A 26,658-nucleotide genomic window follows, 5' to 3' on the forward strand; every position below is an offset into this window, starting at 1 on the left:
ATTGTTTCCCATAAAAGCTAAAGTCACCCTAATTCATTCACGCCACACTGTCTCTGTCTCTGTCTCTGTCTCTAACACTCTCATCTCTCTCGGTGCTCTCTCTCTTCGCTTTCTCATCTCAGACTGAGTTGTCTCTCTCGGTACTGTCTCTCACACTCTCATCCGTCTTAGATCAGATCGGTGAGCTTCTTCTCTCTCTCTCTCGGTGAACTGTTTTTCTGTTTCTGAAATGGGTGTGGGTGTGTAAGTAAGAGTTTTTATTTATTTATTTTTTCAGTTTTTATCTTAAATGGGTGTGTGTGTATATATATATATTTCTGTTTTTATTTTTTACTGAAACAGTGATTTCTGTATTCAAGGAGAGAAACAGTGTACTTTAAATGGGTGTGTGTATATTATATGATTTCTGTTTTTATTTTTTTCTTTGGTTTCTGTGGTGTGGATAAATTTTTTTTCTTTGATTTCTGGTATGATTTCCGTGGCACGGAGAGAAACAGTGTATATTTTTTGTTTGATTTCTGGTATGATTTCTGTTCTCTAATAATATTAATCCTATTTTTTTTGATGTATTTGTTTGTCTTGTTTGATAGATGTCAAGTACTGGAGAGACAAATGATGTCATCGACCTCTCTCAGTCTGAGCCAGAGTATGATCCTCAGCCTGAAACTCCTTCTGGTTCAAAGGTATGCCCCCTTCTAAAATCAGTTTATCTCTGTTTGTTTGCTTAGAATTTGTGGAAAGGGAAATGTCTACTAGTGCTGAATTTGCTTGGAATTTTGTTACATAAGATGACATTTTGGAGAATTGGTGATACTGTTTTAATGGGTTTTTGTTATTTTATATGTTGCTGTTTTTGTTGATCAGTTAACACATGATGCTGTTTGCTTTTGTTTCCTTTAAATGTTCTATATGTTTTTTTTGTTATTTCATTGTGTGAACCCGTAGTCCTAAACCGATCCAATCTATGTTTAAACGGATTGGTTCCACGATTTAAACGGATTGGATTGGTTCTAATTTCTCAAGAACCGTAGATAATGGATTGGTCCTGGTTTTACCCAATCTGGACCAAACAAAAGCCAAAGCGGCAAAGATTGGTCTTTTTCCCAGGAGAATTATTGAGGGATTATGTTCCTAGGAGATAACCGAGACAAAAGTAGCATTACCAGTGTTAGCATATCTACACTTATATTCATGCATGGTCAGCTTATAACGTATAGTATCTCTATTTAGTATAGCCATTAAAGCGTTTACTTTCTAACAATGGTGAAATATCTTGTTATCTGTTGTTCTATTAGGCAAGTTTCATTGCCAAGGAATGAAAGATCATTAACCACCTCCATTTGGGCCAATTTTGATGACCCAAATCATTCAATTTTTGGGGTACATTTAGTATAATATGCCTGTAAAAGAAATCAAGTTGATTGGACATCGATAGTCCTTTCATCAAATTACATCCGTATCTAAAAAAATAAATGGTAAATGTGAATTTAAGTGTAAAATTGAATACAAATGTCATTCGATAAAGGGATAATGATGTCCGATCAACTTGATTTTTTATAGGTATACTCCACTTGATGTACTCTAAAAATTGAACGATTCGGATCATCAAAATGGGTCACAAATTGGGCCCAAACGGTTGCATAACAGTGGCTGCCATGCCTTCCCAAAAATATCTCCATTTATGTATAAATACTACAGTTTTAGGAGCCCAAATGCGTAAATAATTATTCTAATCTCCAAAATATTGACAAAATAATTAAACTCAATATTTTAACATAAAAGAAATTATCTACTGGGCGTATCTCTCAAATCTCAAATTGAAATGGAAGACCATTCTTGCGAACCGATAAACTAATTCGCGTAGAAAAATTAAACAATTAGCATTATAATTATGCATAAATAAAATTATCTGGGCCTTGATTATATTAAATTAAAATTTGAATTGGCTCGATCCTTACAATTGAAAACCTCAATCAACTGTACCGATTGCTACAGCTCAGCTCATTCATCCCAACAAAAATCTAAACGGCATCTCATTGCTTTGAAAATATATATATATGTATATATATATATATATAATTAGAAGTATTTGACACACTATTTATGTGAAACAGCTGCTCGAGGCAGTTATTGATACCCGGTTTCATCTACATTAATTATCTTGTTATCTTTATAATATGGAATAGAGAATAGATAGATAATGTTCCTAGCTTTATTTGGGCCCAAAAATACCATCACAAAGTTGAAGCTCAGAAGCCCCACTGCCATATATCATTCACAAAAATAAAGGGCCACCAACGGAAAAGCATAAGCACCTAAAAACTTGTCCCTTTGACCCCTATTGGGCCTAGCAAGCAACTGCCCAGTCCATTGACCAAAAATAAAATAAATAATAATAATAATAATAAATAAAAATTCACTACATGATCAAGTTGAACGCAATTGTGAAGGCGCACACACTTCTTTGTCTCTTGCTTGCACATGCGATGAAATTAAAAACAGAGCCTAGAAAAAGGTTTGTAATCTCAAAAGATGGGTCATCCACGTATTAGTTGGACAAGAAATTGAGAAAATAATTACAACATGTCTGTTATTACTATAGTAGTAAATACTTTTAAGATTACAATGTGAGTGTTTGGGAAGTGGGTTTTTATGTAGATTTTTTTAATTGTAGGATATTATTGGAGATTTTTTTTTTTTTTTTTTTGTGTTTGGGAAGATAGTGGGTTTTTTTGTGGTTGGATGTGATGTTTGTGAGAGAAAAAGTGAAATGATTATGGGGTTTGATGTGATATTTTGTTTAGATTTGTTTTTTTTTTTTGTTTTGCAAAACCTTTGTCTTGTAGTGGAAAAAATCAAAAAAAAAATCCCAAAACAAAGTTGCCAAACACCGCCAATACGTGGATGTCCCATGTTTGTAATAATTTTCTCACTTCCTTATCCAACCAATACGCCCAGCCATTGAGATTACAAACCTTTTTTTACCGCACTTAGAAACCCTGTTCCAGCCCCGCAAGCTCTTTAGCCGCACAGAACTAAACTTCTTAATAAGTGTTCCCTCTCTCTTATTTTGTTTGTTTTTTTTTAGAATTGTGCCTTTTTTCGAATCAAGAAAAAATTGTTCTTTTGATTGTGCAAAATATATATATATATATATATATATTCACAAAAATGCCCTTTTTTCTTGATCCGAATAACAGCGCAATTTCCAAAAAAGGACAAACAAAATGCAACGGAGAGAGTATTTATTATCATTTTTAATTTAATAATAATATAATTATTTTTCTAATTAAGTTAGATTTTAAGATTCCTTTTTATTATAAATACACATAAAGACTTATTATTTAGGTGGTTCATTTAAACATAATTTTCTTCTGTCTTCTATAGCTGATGTCAAGCGAACAATTTCAATGGTCAAGCCAAAAGGCTTGGCAAAGCTAAAAAATGAATAGACGTCACAAAAATCCTTCCAATGCCAATATTAGTGCCAAAAAATTGGTTTTAAACTACAAGTTTGGCAAAGTCATTTTATGCAACATCAGAACTCAAATCTAAAAATTAGAAAATTCTACAAATTGAAAAAACTCAAAAATATTAAAAATTATAATTATAAAAGTTTAATTACACCAAATCACAATTTATTCAAACAATAAGAAATCACAAAATCAAAAACTTGATATTCATCTAGATCAACGAGATAAAAGGATAATTGATAGGATAATGGTGATGTGAACCTAATTGTGCCAAAATGATAAATCACCGTTATTTATAGAAGGTGGGATAACTAATGCTTCGTTGCCTTCTCGATGTGGGATAATGTTATATAGTAATAGAGTGGGTTAATTTCACTTTTATTCCCCAAGCTATCACCATTTATTATATTTCATCCCTAAACTATTAATTTTGTCTATTTAGTCCAAAAGTTTTTAATTTATGTTTATGTAGTACAATTGGAGATGATTCTACAAATCATTAACCGTTGAAGTCTAATTTAATTGAAAAAAAATAAATACTGGGAAAATTACAAAAAAAAACCCCAACGTTTGACTCTAGTAACAGAGCAAACCCCGAGGTTTTATTTTTTTCAATTTCAACCCTGAGTTTTTTATTTGATCCCAATTTCATACATCCGTCCATCGTCGTTAAGTAAAATAAACAGAAAATGGTCTTTTAGTCATTTACTTTCATTATTTCTTTCCACATCCACTCTTTCCTCTCTCTCACCCACCCTCAACATTCAACAATGCTTTTCTTCCCTCAGATGCAACCACCATTGCCTTGATCCACCACTCTCACTCTTCCTTCTATTGTTCTTTGACAACAACCCTATTTATTCTTTCTCCTTCCCCAACACTACATTCATCATCTCCCGTTCTCGATCTAAACAAATTCAACAAGCAAAATCGCAGGCATTTATGGGGATAGAGATCTGAAAATCTTTAAAATTTGTAGTCTAAAAATCTGCATTTGACTCATCTTTAATATAGGTATGAATTTGGCGAGGGAGGCACTGGTTGTATATGAAAAGGGAAAGAAGGAATGGGGATCAATAGGCATGGGGAATGTAGATCAAGAAGTATAATAATAGTGATCAATGAGAATGAGTAATGGGAACGAACGGAGAAGGGGAGACGGTGGTGGTAGTCATTGGTGGAGAAGAGAAAGCAAGTGGCGATTGTTGTGGAAAAGGAGGAAGTGGTAATCGTTGGTGGAAAAAAGGCGGTCATAGGTGGAAAGTAAGAGGAGGTGGTGTCGCCATTGGGGAAAAAAAGAAGTGGTAGTCGCTAGTGGAAGGGAATGAAGGATGTGGTTGTCGTTGATGGAAGGGGAGGGAAGTGGTGGTGATTAAAGATGAATGAGAGGAAGATATAGCAAAAACAATGGCAATTGAGGTAGGGGCACTGGTGGTGGGAGGAGTGGAAGGAGGCAGTGAATTGAGGGATAGTGATGGATGGTTGCGGGCAAAGGGAAAGGGAGATTGGCGATGGCTATGGCGGAATGTGAAGTTGAACAGGAAGGGTTGGATCACGATAGGGTATGGGCAAGGAGAAGGAGTGGAAGAGGATAATCAAGTATAGTGGGATGTATAATAAGGTTGTGATGGAAGGTCATGATGATTGGTAAAGATGGTTATGATGATTGGTAAAGATGGTTGTGATCATGTGTCGTTTAGGTGAAATTGTAATTGACTTAAAGTTGGAAGAGTGAATAATATAATGCTACATGTTGCAAAATAATTTTTTTTGTTAATGGTTTTAAATAGATATGGACGGATGGTTCAATTTGAATTTGTTTCAAAAACTTACGGTTGGAATTGAAGAATTAAAAATCTCAGGGTTTGATATTTCACTAAAGGCAAACCCTGGGTTTTATTTATTTATAATTTCTTCAAATTTTATTTCAAAATTTAAACAACTTAAATCATTTAACAAAATACTTATTTTTCTTATTATTTTGAACAAACAACACCTCACAACCAATTTAATGAGTGTTTGGTTGTATAATTTAAGTTGTTTCAAATAAAAAAAATACCTTCTTGCCCATTAATTAGGGTTCAACGGTTAATAATTTGTAGAATCGTCTCCAATTAAATCACATGAACATAAACAAAAAAAAAAAAGTAGACTAAATTAATAATTTGGGTATGAAATAGGGAAATTGGTGATAATTTATATCTCTCTCACACACACTCGAACGGCTCTTCTGTCATGCAGATCTCGATGTCTCTCTAATGTTGATCACCCCCTCAGACTCATCCAACCACTGGCGTTCGCCACATCAACCGGTCACTCCGGTGTTGCCTCCCCACATGCCCACACTTTTGCAAGTCTGCAACCCTTGCCCTCAAGCACCCTTTGGACCTCATTTACAGAAAACCCCCCACTTTTGCGTTTTTTTTCTCCAATTAAAAATAAAGATTTGCTTTTGCTTTTCTTGTCTGTATAGATTATGTTTTTTGTTTCAATTTTTTCTTGTATTGATGCGTAAGAATGTTGATTTTGTGAGCTGTATACAAAGTTCATTTATTTTTTAACTAATATGTTTTTTCGATAATTTTTATATTTCTATTTTTGTTGTTTGTATTTTGTTTATGATTATGATTATTGGAAGCTGCTTGTATTCTAAGGATGTATATGAAGCTTTTTTTAATTTTCTTTTCCTTGGTCGGCATTGAAGATTTTAATAGTGTCAAAAAGAAAAAAAAGTCCAGATTTTGGATTCCAGATTTAATCAAACTCAACCTGCCTAATCTACCAAATTGAAATCGCTTAAAGAATTCAACTCACTGGCCAGTCTGATTTGGATGTGGGTGATGAAAATTTCAAACTACCAAGGCCGGTTAAGTCGAAAAAAATTGTTGTTGAACACTGCAGTGAATAAAAATTTATGGAGACGGCACTGGTTGCCCCCCTCAGTGTAAAATCCTGTCTCCGTTCGTGGTCCTACCTTCGGATCTTATGGACCGGACCAGACTCATAGGTCTTTAGTAAAAAAAATTATGTGTTTGCCTTCGTTTTGATAATGAGAATTTTTTTAGACTTTATAGATGTATATTTTATATTTTTTGTTTGTGGAATAATCATTTAGTACTGGTAATGATAGTGAAAAATTTATAAAAGTGATAAATGATTGGGACATTTTGGTTTTTGTTTGTGAGTTTTGATTTATTTTTAATCGTTGAAAGTTTGAGCAGGCTTTATTGGTAAATAAGTCCGGTTCATAGAACTGGTCCATAACTGCCCCATATTGTAAGCATGACCCTACTTTGCAGATTTCTATACGGGATGAGTGTTAACTGCTGCCTTATTATAGGAGAAAATGCAAGTTATTTTGTCCTAATTTTTGGACAATATATTAAAGTCTTGATATTGAAAATGATCCAACCAAATTACCGTTGAGAGTTAGAAATTTTATATGAGAAATACTATCTTCGACTTTATTCTATTTCCATTAAAATAATAACATATAGATTATCTTTGTCTGTAAATGGTCAGACAATTTGAACAAGTTAATGAGACCAATTTACAATACATTCCCTATCTGTCTCATGGAAGAGCATTACTAGGTCAAACTACAACCCCAACAGTGTGTATTGTCAATGCCTCATGAGAAAAACACATATGATTTACACTACTATGCCAATTAGTTTCGCAAATCAAGCAGTTTTTGTTAGAGCTTGCACTACATCTTGCTTGAAAGTTGAAACCGTCAACAACGATGTAGATAAGTGTTAAAATGTTTATATTGACGTTGCAAAGAGATCCAAAGGGAGGTGGTTAATGATCTTTCATTCCTTGGCAATGAAACTTGCCTAATACAACAACAGATAACAGGATATTTCACCATCGTTAGAAAGTAAATGCCTTAATGACTATACTATATAGAGATGCTGTACGTTATAAGATGACCCATACATGAATATAAGTGTAGATATGCTAACACTGCTAATGCTATTTTTGTCTCAGTTTTCTCCTAGGAACGTAATCCCTCAATAATTCTTCTGGGAAAAAGACCAATCTATGCCACTTTGGCTTTTTGTATGGTGGTTAGAAATTGTGAAAATACTTGTGCCCATTAAAGTAATTTATTTAATTACTAATATACATGTTCTTTGGTTGAAATATGTTAGGGCAATGACCTCAAACCCATTGATCGTCTTACTGAAATGCCAGATGACATTCTCTCTTGCATTCTCTCGTTTTTGAGTATTAGAGATTCTGTCAAGGCAAGGATACTGTCTAGAAGATGGAGATATATCTGTCCATTCATGTTGAATCTTGATTTTGATCTTCATACCGTGCTCGGAATCAACTACAAAGCAAGGTACTCAAATGGAGATTCAGATATCTCATGGGAGGATAAGAGTAAGTTTGTAAGTGGAGTTGATCAATTTTTGGAGCTATACAATGGTCAAAAGCTAGACTCTCTCAGGATCTGTTTTTGTCTTGGTAACGAGTACGCTGGTTATGTTGATAGGTGGATTAGATTTGCAATTATAATGAAAACTGAAAAGCTTGATCTTGAGTTTTCCGCTAGTCCTGAAAGTCAAAGTAATAACTTATATGATTTTCCCTGTCAACTTCTTCCTCAAGGTGATTCATCTCAATTAAAGTATTTGTGCCTAAAATCATGCAACCTAGGGCCAACCCCTAATCTCGTAAGCAGTCTCAACTCCCTAAAATCCCTTGATTTAGAACATGTGCCTCTAAATCAAAGTTGTGCTAACAGTATCCTTTCTAGTTGTTTAAACCTTGAATGGTTGAGGCTAAAGAATAGTATTCTACCTGAAACTTTATGCATTCATGGTCCATCCCTCCATTTGAAGATTTTGATTGTGCATGAATACTATGGAGTAGAGTAGTTTGAGATTTCTGCTATTGGTCTTACCACATTTGAATATATTGGTAAAGTGAAAAACTTCTCGTTTCTTGACATTCCTCGGCTGGAAAAAGTGCATATCAGGTTCATGGTTGCATATGAGAGGGGCACACAATATATGTTCAATGGAATTGCAAATGATCTTCCTCGGCTTCAAACCCTATCACTAGTCTTGACAACAGATGAGGTGAGGAAAAAATGAAAGAATTATTACTCTTTATTGTGTACTTTTTCATTTTGTGTATGAAGATGGGATATTTTTCTATATAAAACTTTGTTCTTTTTTTCTCTTCAGGTCCTCCCAATACCTGCAAGGATAACTAGATTCAACTCTCTCAAACAATTGGAGTTGTTTGTTATGGTATCATCAGACTTTAACCTTCTCTCTCTTACTTCGCTCTTAAATGCTTCTCCTCTTCTGCAGAAGCTCCATTTGTCGGTGAGTCATTAGAATCATTCTTATGAGGATAAAATTTGATATTGTTATGGTGTAGTGAATTGAATACAAATTCCTACAATTGCAATGATAGTTTCATGTTTTTTTAGCAATTTCCTATAAATCACGTTACCTTTTATATATTGTTCGTTTCCTTATTGGTTCATTTATCCTAGTAAAATGCAACAAATATGGACCTCTTTACTTGTATTTTTACTGTAACATGTGCTCCGTTTGTTTAAACAAAAAACATTTTTCAATGGAAAACATTTTCTACGAAAAACATTTTTAGAAAAAATGTCTCCTTATGTTTGGTTGGGTTCTTGAAACTAATGTACTAATGATTGCATTAGTGGTTGTGGGTTGGTGATAGTGGAGGCGGAGGTGGAGTGGTGGTGGTGGGGTGGTAGTGGTGGTGTTGGTGTTGAGGGGAGGGTGGTGGTGGTGGCAGCAATGGAGGTGGTGGTGGTGGTGGTGTGGTTGCATTGGTAATACTTAAATCCGGAAAATGTTTTCCACAGGAAAATGTTTTCCTCCTTTTAAAAGTGGAAATCATCTTCCTCTCATATAGGCTTGTTTTCTGTTGATCACGGAAAAAGTGTTTGTTGACTTTTGTTTTTCACTGTACCAAACACTAGAAAACGCAGAAACACAATTTTCCGACCAAACAAATGGAGCGTTAGTTTTATTGATTAGGGTGGTGGTTGGTTGGTTTATCTACATACTGTTCTTGTTGACATAGTTATTTTGGTTGTGTTGATCCTTCATTATGTTGCCATTAGTTGAATTTGGTAATTTGTTGAGGGTTCCATAATTTCTTTGTTTATTATTTCTCTTAGGCAAAACACAGATTTAAAAGCAGTGGCATGCTTCTGTTCAACATTATTGAGAGCATCTCCATCAAACTAGCTATTTTTATTTTTTAGCTAAAATAAAATAGTGAGTAAATCCCCAAAATTTAAAACTAACAATCAAATTAGCTATTTTAGTTTTGGTGATTTTGGTTAGTCAAACATTAAAAAAATATTATTTGTGATATTTTGGAGTTAGTTGTCTTGAGTTTATCAAAAAATATTTTTACATTAAAATTGTTGGAGTTTTTTATATTGTTTCATTGCATCTCTTTGTTCTCCCATCCTTTTTTTTTTTTGGATCAACAACAAAAGGAAATTTTTATAGATTAATAAGTACATAATGAGGACAAGGAGTCCTCTCAAAATGAATATACACAATAAGAAGCTTAACCAAAGATAAACAAACTATACATCATAAATAGGTGTGCAATCCCTCGATATCAATAAACATGGAATCCCTTTAAACACTGGCGAAATGGAGGCCCATAATGTAGCCGAGTAACACACTCTATCCCACAATGACTCCGTGTCTTCAAACTTGTCCTCAAATTTCCTTGTGTTCCTTTCCAACCAAATGACCCAAAAGATTGACAATGCCATAAAATCACGGCACTTTTGCTCTTTTTTTACCTTGAAATCCACAAAGATCAGTTAAAATCAATTGAACACTAGTGCCTGACACAACCCAAAGTATCAACCAAACAAAAGAGTTGGTGCCAAAGATCCAAGGCCATATGACAGTGCAAGAACAAATGCTCAAAGGATTCCCCACTTTGTCTACACATGATACACCATTGAGGACAAAGATAGCGATTAAGCCTCTTTTTTTGAAAGGTATTGTTAGTCATGATTCTACCATGAGCCAAAGACCACATAAAAATCCCCACTTTAAGAGGCACTGCTGCTTTCTAGATTCTTTTGTGAGTAGAAGGAGGAACCTTAGGTTTATCACTGATTTTGTCAAAGACAGATTTGCTTAAAAAGTCACCAGAGTGAATTGTCCAAACCCGCTTATCAGTCACATTTGGACACAATGAGACTTCATGAAGTACAACAATGATGCCAACTCAACAATTTCCCGATCATTAAGATTTCTTGTGAAATTGAAATTCCACGAAATCGATGCCAAACTAGAGCAAACTAAAGAAGTGATGGAAGCATTATGAGGACGAGCCATACGAAATAAAAGTGGAAATGTCCCATCGAAAGAGGAATTACCCACCCAAACATCCTCCCTGAATCGGAAACTCTCTCCATTACCCACTTTTAGAGAAAAAAAATCTGGATACAAGTGTAAGCAACTGGGACATAGATTTCTGATGGATCGTTTTGCACACCAAAAATAAATAATAAAATATTGAACCGAGCTTAAACCCCAATTCAAATAGAATAACGGTTCGAGTCCAGATGTCGATCCTCCGGGACAAAAGGTTGAGTTGTTTTAAATCTTGGAAATCTCTTTTTAAATTAATTGGAGAGAATGAGGTTTGATGAAGTGATAGATGAAAACTAATTAAAAATAAAAGTTAAATGGGGGATTCAATATAAAAAGACTCGGGGATTTGAATCCACCTCTAGCTTCACAACGATAATCATTTTATCAATTTCGGGAATTGATTGCTTAAGTCAATAGTGACTCGTTGTTGCTGCCAGCCGTAACAGTGTCTTCAAGAGGATTCATGAATTTAAGAATCATGTATAACTCATCTTAGATTGGCAAGAAACGTCTACACTGAACTAGGGTTGTAGCACGTCTCGTCTTCTCTAGGCGTGAATTATCTCAACTCTTAAATACATGCACAAAGATTACTATTGTATTAACTATGTATTTAAAATCACAGAAATTAAATACATCAAACAAGATTGGAAGAATAAATTCAATTGAGTAGAAAATTGTCTCAATTATACAATCATTGTATTAATAATCAATCCCAAAAGCAAATACACAAAATAAGGTTACTTGGCTAGGGTTTCATCTACACTCTAAGGAAGAAGATTAGCTGCCTATGGAGAAGGTGAAGAACGCCATGGATGTGGAGAACTCCATCCTTGGAACCTTGGGTTGCCTCCCTCTTGCCTATTGTGCCGTCTTTCAATATGTGAAGAACTCCATTTTTTTAACCCTAAGTCATCCTTTTATAATTCCCTTTTAATTAGGGTGGGATTGGGCTCAAAACAAGCATGAGAATTATATTTTTTGGACTTCCTACGCCGGGGCTCACTACGACCTACACTCAGGCTCACTTGGACAGTAGCTTCACTCATGTGCGCCTGAGCTCACCACGGCTTGCGCCCGGGCTCACTCGGATAGTACTCAGCTTCTTGTGTGCCTGGGCTCAAGGCACATTACAACTTTGAGCGTGGGCTCACCTCAACATTGAGCACTTTCTATCTTGCTTTGCTTGGCCTCACCTTGTGGTCCTTTAATATTACCATTTCTTCTCATTTCATCACAAAAGCCCAATTAACCGACACAACACACAAATTCATTAGAATAAGGAAAAAATAACAATTATGGACTTAACAAGCGTAGTATAGGGGGTCTAAATGTGTGCATTTAGGCACTTATCAATTTCCATGGAGACCAGCAATTACCCCTACTAACTATAGGAGTGTCTTTATCGTATTTTGGTGATACACTATTTGCTGTTATTCTTTTTTAGTGGGAATAGGGGGTCCATGCTAATGTTTCTCAGATAACATACCTAGTTTGTGCCATAATTTTAGTTGGGTCATCTGGGAACTCTTTCATTATTAAGACTGATATATTGTCATAAAAACCACAAAAATAACTTGCATGTTTAATAGGTAGCAATAAGAACATCTTAGAAAGAGAGTTTGAGAACACTTTCATGTTTAAAATGACCTGTACAATCATGCAAGTATAGAAAATATCCTTATTACCAATGTATTATTTTTTTTAAAAATGCAAATTTGACGTCCAAATTAAATGCCATCCGAGTTCAAGGACAAGTAATACCTTAGGGGTCTTGCGTATCTGTCTCTGGTGATGATTTAACATAGTGGTACTATATATGTGTTTTTGCATAGTGAATTCAAAGATTATACTTCAAATAGGAAAGGGAAAAACTGATTTTGTAGGGATTTTCATCAATATATCAAATTTTTTGTTCTTATTTTAGATTTTTTTGTTAGCCTTCACTCTGGAAACCCATTTTGTTCCTTGTAGGTCTTTACTAGCCATCTAGGAAGCACGGATACGGATATGGGATACGGGTACGATACGATACGGATACGGCGATACGGCAAAATTCAAAAAAGTAGGATACGGATACGGCGGGGATACGTTCAAAAAAAATATATTTTTTCACAATTTTTAGTAATGTAGCATACACAAAAATAAAACTTCAACAATTTTTAGTAATGTAACATACATAAAATAAAACTTCAACAATTTTTAGTAATGTAGCATACATAAAAATAAAACTTAAAACAAAAGACAACTTGATAAAAAAAGAGAGATTCCTATGAACTAAGAGTCTTCAACATCAATAGGTTCAACTTGTTCCCCTTCATCAGTGAATATCACAGCTTCCATATCTGGTTCATCAAGAGAAAGGCTTGCAATTTCAAGTAAGCCTGCACCCTCCAATGAATCAAAAGCATCTCCACCAACATCCCATAACTTAGATTCTCCTTCAATATACTGTCGACTTCTCCTTGATAGGAGACGAAGATTGTTGTGCACAAAAACCAAATCTTCAGCACGTTGTGGTGTCATTTTGTTTCTTTTCATGGAGTGAATAAAGGAGTAGGTGCTCCAATTCCTTTCACATCATGATGAGGAACATGGCTGGCCAAGCAATTTTAATGCTAAAGATTGAAGCATAGGAGCAGGAGACCCATCTGTAAACCACCAAATATGTGGATCCAATACTCCTCTATCAATCTTTGAGTCAAAATCTCCAAACATATCCAAACCTCCTGAAAACTTGGCATATTCCACATTTACAACCCGTCTCTCCTCTAAATTTGGAAAGTATTTCTTGAAGCACTTGTTTCTCATACTTGAAATTTCTTCATCCCTATGAGGAGGGACACGATTGGGATTTTCATCAAGCCACGTTGAACTATAATACCTAGATTACAACATTAGAAAGTTTTAAAATTAAATTATGTTATTCATATTAAAAGACAAATGTCAACAAAGAAATGTAATTAGTAAGAGTATGAATTAAGCTATTACCTTGGATTCAAAGAATGTGCAAGGCAATGAAGAGGAGTGTTACTTTTGGACCACCTCTCAACTAGTATATTGTGCACAACGGAATAAAAGATTGATTCCTCATGATCTAGCTTCCCTTCATGCCTAAAGATGCTTGCCTTCACCTTTTCAATCATGGTGTCCCACATTTCATAGACTAAGTGAAGGCATGGTTTGTCAGTGTCACAAAACCTAAGCATCTCATAGATAGGCAATGTAAAAGTCAAAATATAATCAATCTTATCCCACCGCACATCATTCAATAATTTTTCCTTCACAGATGCGGCTTTCCCAACATCGTCTTCTTTGTAAGAAACCCACTGGTCACTAATAACCATTGATTGGAGGCCACGCTTTATAAGTTTAAACCTTTTGAGCATGATAATGGCAGATGCGAAACGTGTATCTGCAACAGCAAGCAACTTCAAGGGTACAAATTCATTGAAAATAGCTAGCCGCATGGAATGGTTCATGATGAAGTTTTTGATAAACATCACATCATCAACACAAAGTGTGATCCAGTGACATTCATCATAAGCAAAAGCAGTATCCCCTGTTTCCTTTGGAGCACAAATGTTCTTAAGAGCAAGATTCAATGTGTGAACTACACATGGTGTCCAAAAGATATTCAAGTACTTACTTTCAATGAGTAAACCAGCTGCACTACACACGGGAGCATTATCTGTAATGACTTGAATGACATTCTGATGTCCAACTTCTTCAATTGCTTGACTAATTAAGTTGGAAATAAAAAACTTGTCTTTATGCTCGCCTTCACAATTAACAGCTTTCAAGAACACTGCCCCAGCTTCTGATGCTCCCATAAAATTAATAAGGGGCCTTCTTTGAGAATCAGTCCATCCATCTGAAACAATACTCAACCCTTTTTCCTTCCATGATGCTCTAGTTGGCTCCAACAACCTCTCTACATTAGCCCTTTCCTTTTGAAGCAATGTAGTCCTCAACAAGTTATAACCGGGTGGTACATAACCAGGAATTGGATTGTTGGCAGCAAATTGAAATGCACTAACATAATATGGGTTCCTTGATAAATGAAAAGGTAACCCCGCTAAATAAAACATGCGAGCAATCTCAGAATGTAGTTGTTCACGAATAACTGGGTTGAATGCCTTTTCTAGAGCAGAAGTTTCAGTAGCTTTTCTTTTTCTTGGCTCATACCCCTCCATCCTAAATCCTCCAATATCTAAAGCCCCTGAACTTGTTGAAGTAGATTGGGTGGAAGGTGGTAAAGGAACTTTTTTAGGCATAGCCATCTGTAACCTCTTCTCAACTTCTTCAATTTTCTTTTGCATTTCAGCAAGGTGTTGTGGAGTCACTTTGGGGCACACTCTAATCCCATTGCCAGAAAGTTTTAACAAATGTGCCTTGACCCTAAAGTATGACCCCCTGTACTCTTGTTGACAGTAATTGCATTTAAACCTAGTATTACCACCTCCTCCCAATTTTTCTAGTTTTGTAACATAACACCAAAGAGGAGCATGATCATCTTCTTCCATTGGTGTACCACTTGTTGAACCTAAACTTCCCGTACCTGAACTCATTTCCTAAAATTTATGGTAAACAAATAAAAAAAAACATTAATATAGCATCACCCATAACAACCATAATGCATCATCCTCATCCATAACAAAAAATTCATCGATTCAATTAAATTTCAACAATTTTAACAATATAGCATCACCCATAACAACCATAATGCAATTCAATCCCAAATTAAGGGGGAAAAAATTTACAAAGTTCATTTATTTATCAATAAATTTATTTATTTATTTATTAATAAATTTTTTTTACCTTATTTGATTTATTAATAAGTTTACAAAGTTTATAATTTTATAAGTTGACAAATTTTATTTTTAATAAGTTTATTTATTTATTTATTTATTACTAAGTTTTTTTTACCTTATTTTATTTATTTATTTATTTGTTTGTTTTATTCAATAAACTTATTCAATTTGCAGAGTCAACATATAAGTGTTTTTTTTTTTTTTTTTACGTGATTTGCAGAGTCTAGTCTACATATATAAAAATAAATAAATAAATAAATAAACATCCAAGTCCAGAAGGCAGAAACAGATCGACATCTCGAACCAGAGTCGAGACAGACAGATCGAGCGAGATCGAGAGGGAGAGGGAGAGAGAGAGAGTTCGTGACAGACAGAGGGAGCGAAAGGGAGAGAGAGATGGACGAACCTGATCGAGATGAGATCGATCGGCGAGCTGTTCGAGACGATCGGCGAGCTGTTCGCGACGATCAACTGTTCGCGACGATCGGCGAGCTGTTCGAGACGATCGGCGAGCTGTTTAAGATGATCGGCGAGCTGCTTCTCCTCCTCCTTCGCGGCTGCGTCGAATTCGTAGGTAAGACAGAGTTTGGTTTGTTATTTTTCATTTTTTTGTGTTTAATTTCATCTTTATTTTCATATTTTACAATTTCACCCCATTTTAAGTTTTTTAAATTATTTTTTTGCCCCCGCCGTATCCATACCATATCCATTCCGTATCCATACCGTATCCTCCCGTATCCGAGACGTATCCGAAATTCAAAAATTAAAAAAAAAATACGGATACTCCATTTCCCGTATCTGATACGTATCCTCGCGTATCGGGCGCGTATCCGTATCCGATACGTATCCGATACGCATACGTGACCTATTTTGGAGTATCCGTGCTTCATAGCTAGCCATTCATTTTTTCATATCTATGTATCCGTTCAAACAACTCACTTCCCTCCCTTGTGTGCATTTGTGCATATGTGTGCATCTTAGTTGTAAGAAGCAAGGGTGGGGACAGGAGCGGGAGCAAGGGTATATAGAAGTTTCTAAGGTTGGGAGCGCCTATGGGAGTGTGTATATATTAAATATATAAATATATTCTCGTACTTATGTTTACTGTTATATTTGTTAAAATATGAATTATTATTGGAGATTGATGCCTACTATAAATTGTCTTTGTTAAGTATAAATAAATATTATGTAAATACTAAGCACTAGAATAAGTTTTATTATTATTATTATTATTATTATTATTTTATTTTATTTTATTTTTCAAGATTTGTATGCTTGAGAGTTTCTATCTTATAGGTTTCTTACTTGGGAGCGCAAAATCGTGTGTCTTAGTAAGAAACGTCACCCAAGTAGGAGTTTCTTGCAATTAAGGTGTGCATTCACTTTTACAATTGCTAAGGTGTTTTTTAAGAGTAATGTTGTACATAATCCCATTTCTTATCCTATTGTCTCACTCGTAGACACAATGCAATGGGACCCATGTTAATAAATGTACATGGGATCCACTCACTTGTGCCTAAAGGTGAGAAAATACATTAAGAAATGAGATATGCTGATAATAAATTGGAACTAGTAAAACAAAAAAAAAAAAAAAAACTGAGAGCAGGCACTTGTTTGAGAGTTTTACTTTCTGTTGGTTTTTGTGAAAGAAAGTAGGTCTAGGAAAAAGGTAGCAATGAGAATTGATAGGTTTGTAGGATAAATCTATCTAAAGCACCAAACAGTCATGTAAAGCCAATAAACAATCCAACTTCTTGTCCACTGGGCACACATTTGAGTGCGGCTTGGGTGGATGGAGTCGGCCACTATTATACCATCCGTTATGTATCCAAGTCCGATGGACTCACCAACTCCTTGTCTATTGGGCATAAATGTAAGAAACAAAATATTGATTGTAGTTCTACCATAAGCTATGGGTTAGAATCTAGCAGAAATTCTAGAGAATGTTTGTTACATGAAAATTTTGTTTTTGAAGCCAACGTTAATTTCTTTTTTGGGCTAATTACACAGACCTCCCTTAAGATTTCTAACAATTACATGGATCTCTCTTGTAGTTTTTGAAATTACACTACCTCCCTTGTCAGAGTTGTCAAGAAACAATTATTGACAATGGTTGTGATTTTACACATTTACCCTTGTTAGTTAACCTATTTTTTAATCCTTGTAACCAAACACTTCTAACTTAAACATCCTACCCACACATCCAAACATCATCCACACATCCAAACATCATCATCTTCTTCTTCCTTCGTCTCTGTGTTTCCTTTTCTCTTTTCTCGCTCTCACAGTTGCAGCCACCCCTCCAACACAACCCCTCTTCATCTCACTCCATCGTCACAACCATTGTCTATCGACAATCATAATCACTGTCTCTCTACCAATCCCTTCCTCTTCTTGTCTGTTCCCTCCCCACTACCACACCCAGCACAGCGGGCACCCTATGTAGGAACCCACATTTTATGTTCTCATCATGTTCGTGGGCATCTGTGTGATTATGACTTGTTAAGTTTGCATGTGTATGTTGTGATTTGTTTCGCTTGAGCTAATGTGATCCATGCCTTGTTTTGAAGCCTTGTGATTTGTCTAAGTGTAGTATGCTTGTCTTGTTCCTTCCTTGATGTGAAACTTAGGTCACGCCTTACCTGAGTTATGCTAGCCGATGTTATTCCAAGCCGAGGTCATCCTTAGTCTAGTAGTAGTATCTTGGAACCCCTTGTCGACCTCCGTCCTTGCCTTGATCACTTTTAGCCGAGGTGTTACCTTGCACCCAAGTGATCTCGTCCTGGAGTGGTATGACCTAGGCCGAGGTGTGGCGCATCTAGGCCAAGATGTGGCACAGCTTAGTCAAGTGTTGTCCTTCCTAGCCGAGGTCATTGTCACCTTAGTTGCCGAAGTCCTTTGTTAGCCGATGTCACCCCTTGCCGGAGTGCCATTCCGTGTAGCTTGTTAAATACGCCTTGTTAGCCGATGTCATTGCCTTGTCAGAGAGCCCATACCGCTTTGCTTGTTGAACACCCTTCCACCATGCTTTGTCTAGCCTGTCAGCCACCTTTTCAGGAAGAACCCAACCAGCCGCTGCCACGTGTCTCAGTAGAGGGTTAACCCCAGAACCGGGTATAGAAAACTATCATTTGGTGTCATAACCTTGTCTTGTAGAGAGAGAAGCTCTAGGAGGAAGAAAGAGTTTTAGAGTGAGGAAGTAGATCTTCAAGCTTGATTCCTAGAAATCGAACCGTTAAATCCGTGTTCTAAGGTTAGATTCTTGATCTGCTCATGATGTTCTCTATGTTCATGTTGTTGCATTGAATGATCGGATATGATTTGTAAGCCATGCATCGTTTTGAAGTTCGATTTTAGAAAGAGAAAATGACATTCATGTGTTCTTCAAGAAAGTCTTGTTTTGATCCGAAAGCTTGCATAAAGAATCATGTTTTTGTGTTTATTTCCGCAAGAATTCCAAGTACGGGTACCCAGGTCCATGTTTTCAAACTCATAGCACGAAAATCCCAGATTTGTGGTGACAGATTATGATTGGGCATTCATATTTTTCATGTTTTCACCCTCATGTTCTTCATGTTCATCAGCAGAGGGAAACCCAGAGTTTCCCGACCTCTTTTCCTTGCATGTGGCCCTCGGGAACACACCTCGGCGAGGAGGTATGGAACCTCGGCCTGGACCTGGTTGGTGCCCAGCATGTTTTCCGAAACCATTTGTGTACATACGAAACTTGTTGAAGGTGCATTCAATAGGCTTTGCCCTGTGTTTGTAGGACTTGGGCTTGTCTCGACCCCGACGTGTGAAGAAACTATGTGAGTGGTATTTCTAATAAAGCTATGTTATAACGTTTTGTTAAAGCTTCGCTTTGCTTGTTTTGAAAAGTACTTGATCTAGCATGAATGACTATCCCTACTTGTATATGAAACACTATCTTGTTTTGATGACATTTCTTGAAAGTCCTTAGCTGCAGGGGACTATAATGCAACTGCACTCTTGCCTTGAAAGTCCTTAGCTGCAGGGGACTATAATGCAACTGCACTCTTGTCTTGAAAGTCCTTAGTTGCAGGGGACTATAATGCAACTGCACTCTTGTCTTGGAATTGTCATCACCCTCTTGTATTAAGTAGATGTAATAACATCCAAAGAACTTGAAAGGCCGGCAATGAACTTGATTTCTCCTTGATTGTAAAGTATGCTATGTATTGTTTTGAAAGAAATCTTGGATATCAATCATGCAAAACCTTTATTTCTAATATCATTCACTGAGTATCCAAGCTCACCCTCTCTATATATATGTAGGTGATGAACAAGAAGGCATTGAGGCCTAGACGTGATGCCGATGTGTTTTGGGTGCATAGCCGACATGTTTTGGATTAGCATTTTTGTACCATCTTGAAGATCATGCTTCTTGGCTTATTTTTCATTTGTACTTGTATATGTCGGCTTGAGAAGCCTTTTGGTCAAGATGTGTTTTGTATCTCATTTCCTTATTGTATTTAAGTTGTAAAACTTTGTAAAGATGTATGTCATTTCATTGGACTTAAGCACGGCTCTCATGGACTATTTAGATTCTGTATATATATATATTGCTTCCGCACTTGTAAGCCCCATATTTTATACTCTGATTGTGTTTGATTTTGTAAGTCGGCCTTCGGTAATCTCGGATTACTGGCCATCACGGCACCAAACTACTAGGGGCGGTTTGGGGGCGTGACACCCTAACACCTCTTTACACTGCCATAATCAAGTTATTTTGCCACAAAATCACAACCCATTGCGATCAAGAACCCACCACTACCACTTCCTATAGTTGGCGAAAATTGGATGTGGTGCACCACCACCGCAAGCCCAAAAGTAGCCCCACCATCACGGTTGATCTGTGAATTGGATTTTGTAACCACAAGCTCTAGCCTCCCACCGTTGTGACCACCACACATGTACGTATACAAACTCTCTTTTCCCTCTCTCTATATCTCTCCTTATGGATTATTGGTCTATTTATTAAAACCATGATAGGCCTTTTATTATTGAGGCATGAGTGATCGGTGGAGAAGAATGGATATTGGGTTTGGTGAATGAGTGGTTTATTTGTTTTTACAGTGGCATCCGTGATGCTGATTTAGTGATAGGTAAGCCTTGGGGTGGTGGTGGTGTTAGGATTTCGCAGAGAAGGTTGTGGGAACTGGGAATTGCAATGGTTGCGGTGATTGAAACTTACATCTGTGCTAATCTATCTATACACAAATGTAAGTGTAAATATATTTATATATATAGTAGCAATATACATGTATATATAAGTAATTTGATGTTGAATCTGTGAGAACAATTTGAGAGAGAGAAAATGCATTTGAGACAGAGGAGAAAGATTCAATGCATTTTAGAGGGAAAAAAAATAAAGAAGAGTTTACGAGGTTGGGTAGTCGCAGTTTAGAGGGGAAGAGTAATGGAGAGGGAAGAGGCAGTGGGGCCAGAGGGGGTATTGGGTGTTTGATTGTGGTGTGAAGTTATGAGATGGGTGTGTTTGGTTACAATGATATCAAGGGTACTTTTGGCATTTAAACAACAAAATTAGTTTCGTCATTGTATTTTGTTAGTATATTTAATGGAGACAATATGGAGGTTGCATATTGCATATTGACCAAAACCTTTCATTGGATTCAAAAAGAGTCTCATCATTACATTTACACTTCTTTTGTTATCTCATTCAAGACAAAAAGACTTGCTTACAAAAATATTTTGATTATGAAGGCTAGAGATATTGCTATGACTTTTAGATAAAAAATTATTGTATTAGAAAATAAAAACTGGTATTAAAAAATAAAAAAACTGTACAAAAATTTATGAAGGGCCCCAATTAGATTTTTTGCCTTGGGGGTCTCAAATAAGTTTGAGTTGCCTTTGCCCTCGGGTATATGTCACGCCATGAATATTCCCTTAGATGCACACTATTTGAGTATTATAAATTAGTTGGTGTGATGTACCTCTGATTTGAGATTGTGTTTTATGTGTTATGTTCATGTAAATTGGAGCAAATACTATGTACCATGTTCTTGTAGGGAGAAGACTACAGTAGGGGACCTGATGTCCCAAATTGAAATTGGAATGAAGTTGAGGGAATCCTTGATGTGTGGGTAAAAGAATAGACCACATGGTTGATGAAGGAAAAATTGGTTCCTGAGGTTTGAGAAACGAGCTTGCTAACGTGAATGAGTACTCCTAGGTTCTGCACCTGTAAATCGAGGTACCTGCCTGATTGTGTTGTTGACCAGAGGGCACTCTGTTGCTCAACCAAAATGGTCATCAATGCTCTAATGATCATAACCAAAACCCTCATGTCTTGATCCTTGGAGGTGTAGCCTTTATATAGGAATGCCATCCTGCTTCTAAATGCTTCCTTTTCCATTTAGGAATACACTTGCCCAGCAAGTATTCCCTATCCAAGATACTTTTCTAATTAGATTGTGGCGACTCAGATGTTGCCATCAACCACAAGGACACCACTGTGGTTTTTTTTTCCTTCCCCCTTTTCATATACTAACTTCAACTTAGCCCACTAATGTGAGAGCATATCACCTCGGCTGGATTACTTTATGCCCACCACTGTGAGCATTGTTCTCGGCTGTGTCCCAGACCTCAAGTCACTTAGCTTATGTGAGTACTTCACTCTAAAAGCTATTATGGATTCCTTGAGCGAACCTTGTTTGTGGTCCTACTAATCTTGGCTAGACTTTTTATCAGCTTCTTGCTTTGCAAGGGACATGTCTTTAATACATTCAAGTTGACAACAACCTGCCCTCACACCAATTGAGCCCTGGAAGTGCACCCAAACATGTGTTGTTTCCCAAACTGGGCTTTTTCTTCTTACCGATCTCGACTGAGAATACCATTGCTTCGGGCCCTTGGCCCAAGACAACAATTTACACAAACAATTGCCTTCCAAATTATTGAGCCTATATGCTCCAACTTCTATAATCGTCGTTACTCTATATTCTCATTGCTCTCATGCTGTGGCTTCTCTTTTTACAATGGATTTCAGTGAACTTGACCTTAGATATGGCAATCTTGGGTATTCTTCTAGTGAGTATTGCTCGGATGAGCTTTGCTCTTCTTGAGCATGGAGACTTATCTTCTCGAGCTTCACCACCTATCCAGTGAGGACCTCGAGGACACGGTTGTGGTGCGGCACTTCTTGCATCTGTGATAGCTACTTTACATCCTTAGCCCCATTGGCCTTCACTTGTGAATTTGTTCCACGTTGTGACCAATTCTATTGTCCTTCGCGTCCTCTTCGCCTATGCCTTTGTGTTGAGCTTTGGTACATCTTGTCCTCGTTTCTCACAAATGGCACCAAATTGTTGGTAAAAATTGGACCACATGGTTGATGATGTGAATTAATACTCTTGAGCTCTACATTTGCAAAATTGAGGTGAGCACTTCTTCGATCTTTTCGTCGGCTAGAGGACACTTCAATGCTCAAGTCAACAACTCCTCGAAGAACACCAAAATACTCAAGAATGCTCTAATGCTCTTAACTAGAAACTCATACCTCGACGCTTGGGGGTGTAGCCTTTATATAGGAGTGTCATTCCACTTTTACAAATTTTCTTTTCCATCTAGGAATACACTTGCCTAGCAAGGACACCTTCTTAAGTAGATTAGGTTCTACTTCTTAAGGTAACATTTCCTTATCCAATTAGTTGGTTCCTTCTCACACTAAGATTACACATCTGGGTATCATTTTTTGACTAGGCTTTGACCACTGCCCTCACCTGTGTGGTTCGTGTTTCGCCATGTGGTATCTCTATCAGAGGTCATGGTGCATCATCCAACCTTGAACCCACTCGGTCCTGCTCAAAAACTACCTCCCCACATTTTATAGAAGAAAGGCTTTCTCAAAATTTTGCTTTAACCGGCCTAGTTGTTAAATTTTTATTTAATTAAGGCAAGAGGGTTGAAACATCCCACATTTTATAGAAGAAAGGCTTTCTCAAAATTTTGCTTTAACTGGCCTAGTAGTTAAATTTTTATTTAATCAAGGCAAGAGGGTTGAAACATTACAATTTTGACACTTTGTATGATTTCATTCATTTTAAAATCATTTTCCAACTTTCTTGGTGTGTTGTTTTGGTTAGCATGGACATGTTTTGGAAACAACAGATGAAATGAGAAACGAATTTGGAAACATATGGAAATATTTAGAAACACAAACTAAAACCTGTCGAGGTCTGTGCATATCTTTACATAAGGGACGCAACTATGCAATCCTGAAGTAAATGCTATCCAAGAATTGTTATACAATCTGGATGTATAAGAAGGTGCATAATTCAGGGTTGCATTGTTGTAACAAAGAAAGATTTTTAAGTGATTAAACATGCCTGTTTATCTTCTCCTCTCTCCTTTCCTACTTCCTAATAAATTTAAGAATTTTCTTTGTTTTTAAATGCCTTTCTATTAACAAAAAGCAGCAAATAGAGATAATTATTGTTGGATATTCATAGTAGGTGGTGAAAGGACTCATTGTTTCATTGCCTATCAATGGAAACACAGGAATTTCGGTATTGCACTAGTTTTTTGTGTTGGTTTCTAGGAAAAGGAGCCGTTTCAACCACTTGATGGAAAGAAAACAAAAGTTTTGTTCCTTGCTTGTGTCTGATTTTCAAAATGTTTATGAGAAAATGGCATCAGTTAAGATTTCTCTGGGAGCTGTAACAAAGATTTCAAAAATGCTAGACAGTTAAGTGATTTTGCAGCTCCATGGCCTGCATCTCGTTATTGTTTTTCATGGTGAATGATTTTTGGGTTCGTATTGGGGAGTTGTGTTGAGATTTATTTTGCAAATTGTAACCTATATATATATGTTGAAGTTTTTGCGTGTTCTTATGGCTTTGCATTTTTGGTTGTGGTATGCGTTTTTGTTCTAGACTCTTGGTATGATATAATGAAGTTTTGTTAAGGTTAGGTTATTTATCATAAAAGAATATAAATATATTTTTGGTTGGTGGCAGTTACACAATGGAAGATCCAGAGGTCGAAGAATAGAGCAGCAGTACTCAAAACATGTACATTGTGAACTGAAAGAGGTTGAAGTACACAGTTTCTTGGGGAGATCGAATGAGATGGAGCTTGCTATTTATTTGCTTGAGAATGCTGTCTCACTTGAGCGACTGATTCTGAGCACCCAAAAGAGATTGTACCATGGAGGTGGAAAGTGGACGAGCTCCCGGTGCCCATGGTTTGAATGGCACAAAAAGAAGGCTTGTGCCTATGATTTGCTCCAAAAAGAAAAAGTCAATTCACATACAGAACTACTTTTCTTATGGCATATTTATGCTACAAAAACTATTTAGCTAGAATCCATGTTTTGGAAAACATAATTTATACTTTTTCTTTAAAATTTTAGTTTGTAACTATTTATTGGTGTAGACATGAATATGTGGATGTAATTTATTGGTTAAAATGTTTTTACCAATATTGTCATCTCACGGTTAGGGATACAACTTGAGCAGAATCAACTCAAGTCTAGTTTGATTAATTTTATTTCCACTTTTAAGAGGAAAAAAAAACAATTTATTGGATTTTGAACAACTCGGGCGAATCGAACTCAGGCAGCATGGTGTACTACTTACATTTCATTCTCTTTATGTTTTTTTTATCCATTTTTACTGTTTTTATGTTTTTTTTATCCATTTTTACTGTTTTCATAAACAACGAAAACTTGCAACCGAAAAAAAAAAAAAATCATTATTGTATTCCTATTTGTGCAAAAAAAATTGTTGGGAATAATTTTTTTGGTATTTTTTAAAAATAAAATGGTCAAACAATATTTTTTTCAGTAAGGCTTTGTTTGTTTTAGCATAAAATATTTTACACAAATAATTTTCATGAATTTTGAAAATAACATTCCACTGATTTTAGAATAATAATATTTCAGTGTTAAGTGATGAAGTTATAAAATGAAATCTAAAATACTTGAACAAAACATACTAGAAGCAACAAGAACCACCAAGTTTCAACATCTTACAAATATTCCAATCTATATATGGATTCAGCTAAAACAGAGTATTCACTCCATACCCCCCCTTAGGTTGATATAGCTCATTTTTCCTCAAAAATTTCAAGCCAAATACTTCGAAAGGTATTGTTCTTGGCCATAATGCCTTACCAAGCATTTCATGTTTTACTAAATAATCGAAAGCTAAGTAAAGAAAAACCTCATCAAAAGTTTCTATCTTCATTATTTCATCATGCGAACTAGTTGCATCCAATACTTGTCTAAAGTTTTTCTAAAATTGTGGTGATATTTGACTCATCATTAGTGTCACGGCGTCAGTTGTGATGTTGTTTTGATTGGGATAAAGTAACAATTGAGGATGAAGAATTGTTTTCAACCTATTTGTATTTTAATATACGTCTTCAATATCATCATTCAAATGTACTCTTTCATACTCCAGTCTAGAGTCCAAATAATGTGACAGTGACATTTTTCTAAATAGAATTTATTTTTATGATTGTTTCAAAATGAAAGGAGTATATTAAACCATATTATTATTTACAAAAGCCTACATAAATTTTCAAATAAAAATAATGTTCATATAGCATTCGAAACAATTTTTTAGATTTTTTTTAAAATATAAGTTACTTGATAGGTTTTACTTTAAAATAATAAAATTAAAATTTATCATATTATTTTGTATTAATTTTATGTACACTTTTATTCGTATCAAATTTTTTATTTATATACCACCATTCATTTTTTAAATTGAAAAAATTACCAGTAAGTCCTATTTTGCTTAAAAATTGCCATTGAGTCCTGTCAAGGTTCGTTATAAACAACTAAATCTTATTTTTTATAAAATATTTTCAAAAAGTTCAATTCACCATAACTGTGAATTATATCCCAATTTTGCTCTCATTTAATATGAACAACAATTTCTTAAATAATATTAATTTACTTAAATTTAT

At 35.7% G+C, this 26,658-nt stretch overlaps 2 protein-coding genes across 4 annotated transcripts; one reads left to right on the forward strand and one right to left on the reverse strand.

The window, feature by feature from the left end:
* Nucleotides 1–25,281, forward strand: LOC114257842 (putative F-box/LRR-repeat protein At1g56400). 3 transcript variants are annotated; one of them, XM_082903721.1, is made up of 5 exons: nt 1–180; nt 591–683; nt 7,631–8,566; nt 8,675–8,818; nt 24,702–25,281. In XM_082903721.1, exons 3-5 carry the CDS (start codon nt 8,468–8,470, stop codon nt 25,041–25,043), a joined length of 585 nt encoding a protein of 194 aa, XP_082759847.1. In that variant the 5' UTR covers nt 1–180; nt 591–683; nt 7,631–8,467; the 3' UTR covers nt 25,044–25,281. The 3 variants fall into 3 exon arrangements, with proteins under 3 accessions (XP_082759847.1, XP_028053446.2, XP_028053445.2); XM_028197645.2 differs by having other exon boundaries at nt 26–180; XM_028197644.2 differs by lacking the exon at nt 1–180 and adding an exon at nt 385–498.
* On the reverse strand, nt 13,341–15,595 carry LOC145806490 (uncharacterized). Its single transcript, XM_082903719.1, has 2 exons — nt 13,877–15,595; nt 13,341–13,769 (listed from the first exon to the last, which is right to left on the reverse strand). The coding sequence occupies exons 1-2, from the start codon at nt 15,454–15,456 to the stop codon at nt 13,466–13,468; spliced, it is 1,884 nt and encodes a 627-aa protein (XP_082759845.1). The 5' UTR covers nt 15,457–15,595; the 3' UTR covers nt 13,341–13,465.
* Nucleotides 25,282–26,658: the final 1,377 nt, after the last annotated feature.

Source organism: Camellia sinensis, chromosome 13, assembly GCF_055761805.1.
Source record: "Camellia sinensis isolate YWXY chromosome 13, ASM5576180v1, whole genome shotgun sequence".
Taxonomy (NCBI): domain Eukaryota; kingdom Viridiplantae; phylum Streptophyta; class Magnoliopsida; order Ericales; family Theaceae; genus Camellia; species Camellia sinensis.

Bases quoted from the DNA above. Each gene is read 5' to 3' on its own strand.
- LOC145806490 (XM_082903719.1), bottom strand. From the start codon at position 15,456: ATGAGTTCAGGTACGGGAAGTTTAGGTTCAACAAGTGGTACACCAATG. The intron at 13,770-13,876 runs GTAATAGCTTAA...GTTGTAATCTAG, and splicing joins GCACATTCTTTGAATCCAAG to GTATTATAGTTCAACGTGGC.
- LOC114257842 (XM_028197644.2), top strand. From the start codon at position 400: ATGATTTCTGTTTTTATTTTTTTCTTTGGTTTCTGTGGTGTGGATAAA. The intron at 499-590 runs GTATATTTTTTG...CTTGTTTGATAG, and splicing joins GTGGCACGGAGAGAAACAGT to ATGTCAAGTACTGGAGAGAC. The intron at 684-7,630 runs GTATGCCCCCTT...GAAATATGTTAG, and splicing joins AAACTCCTTCTGGTTCAAAG to GGCAATGACCTCAAACCCAT.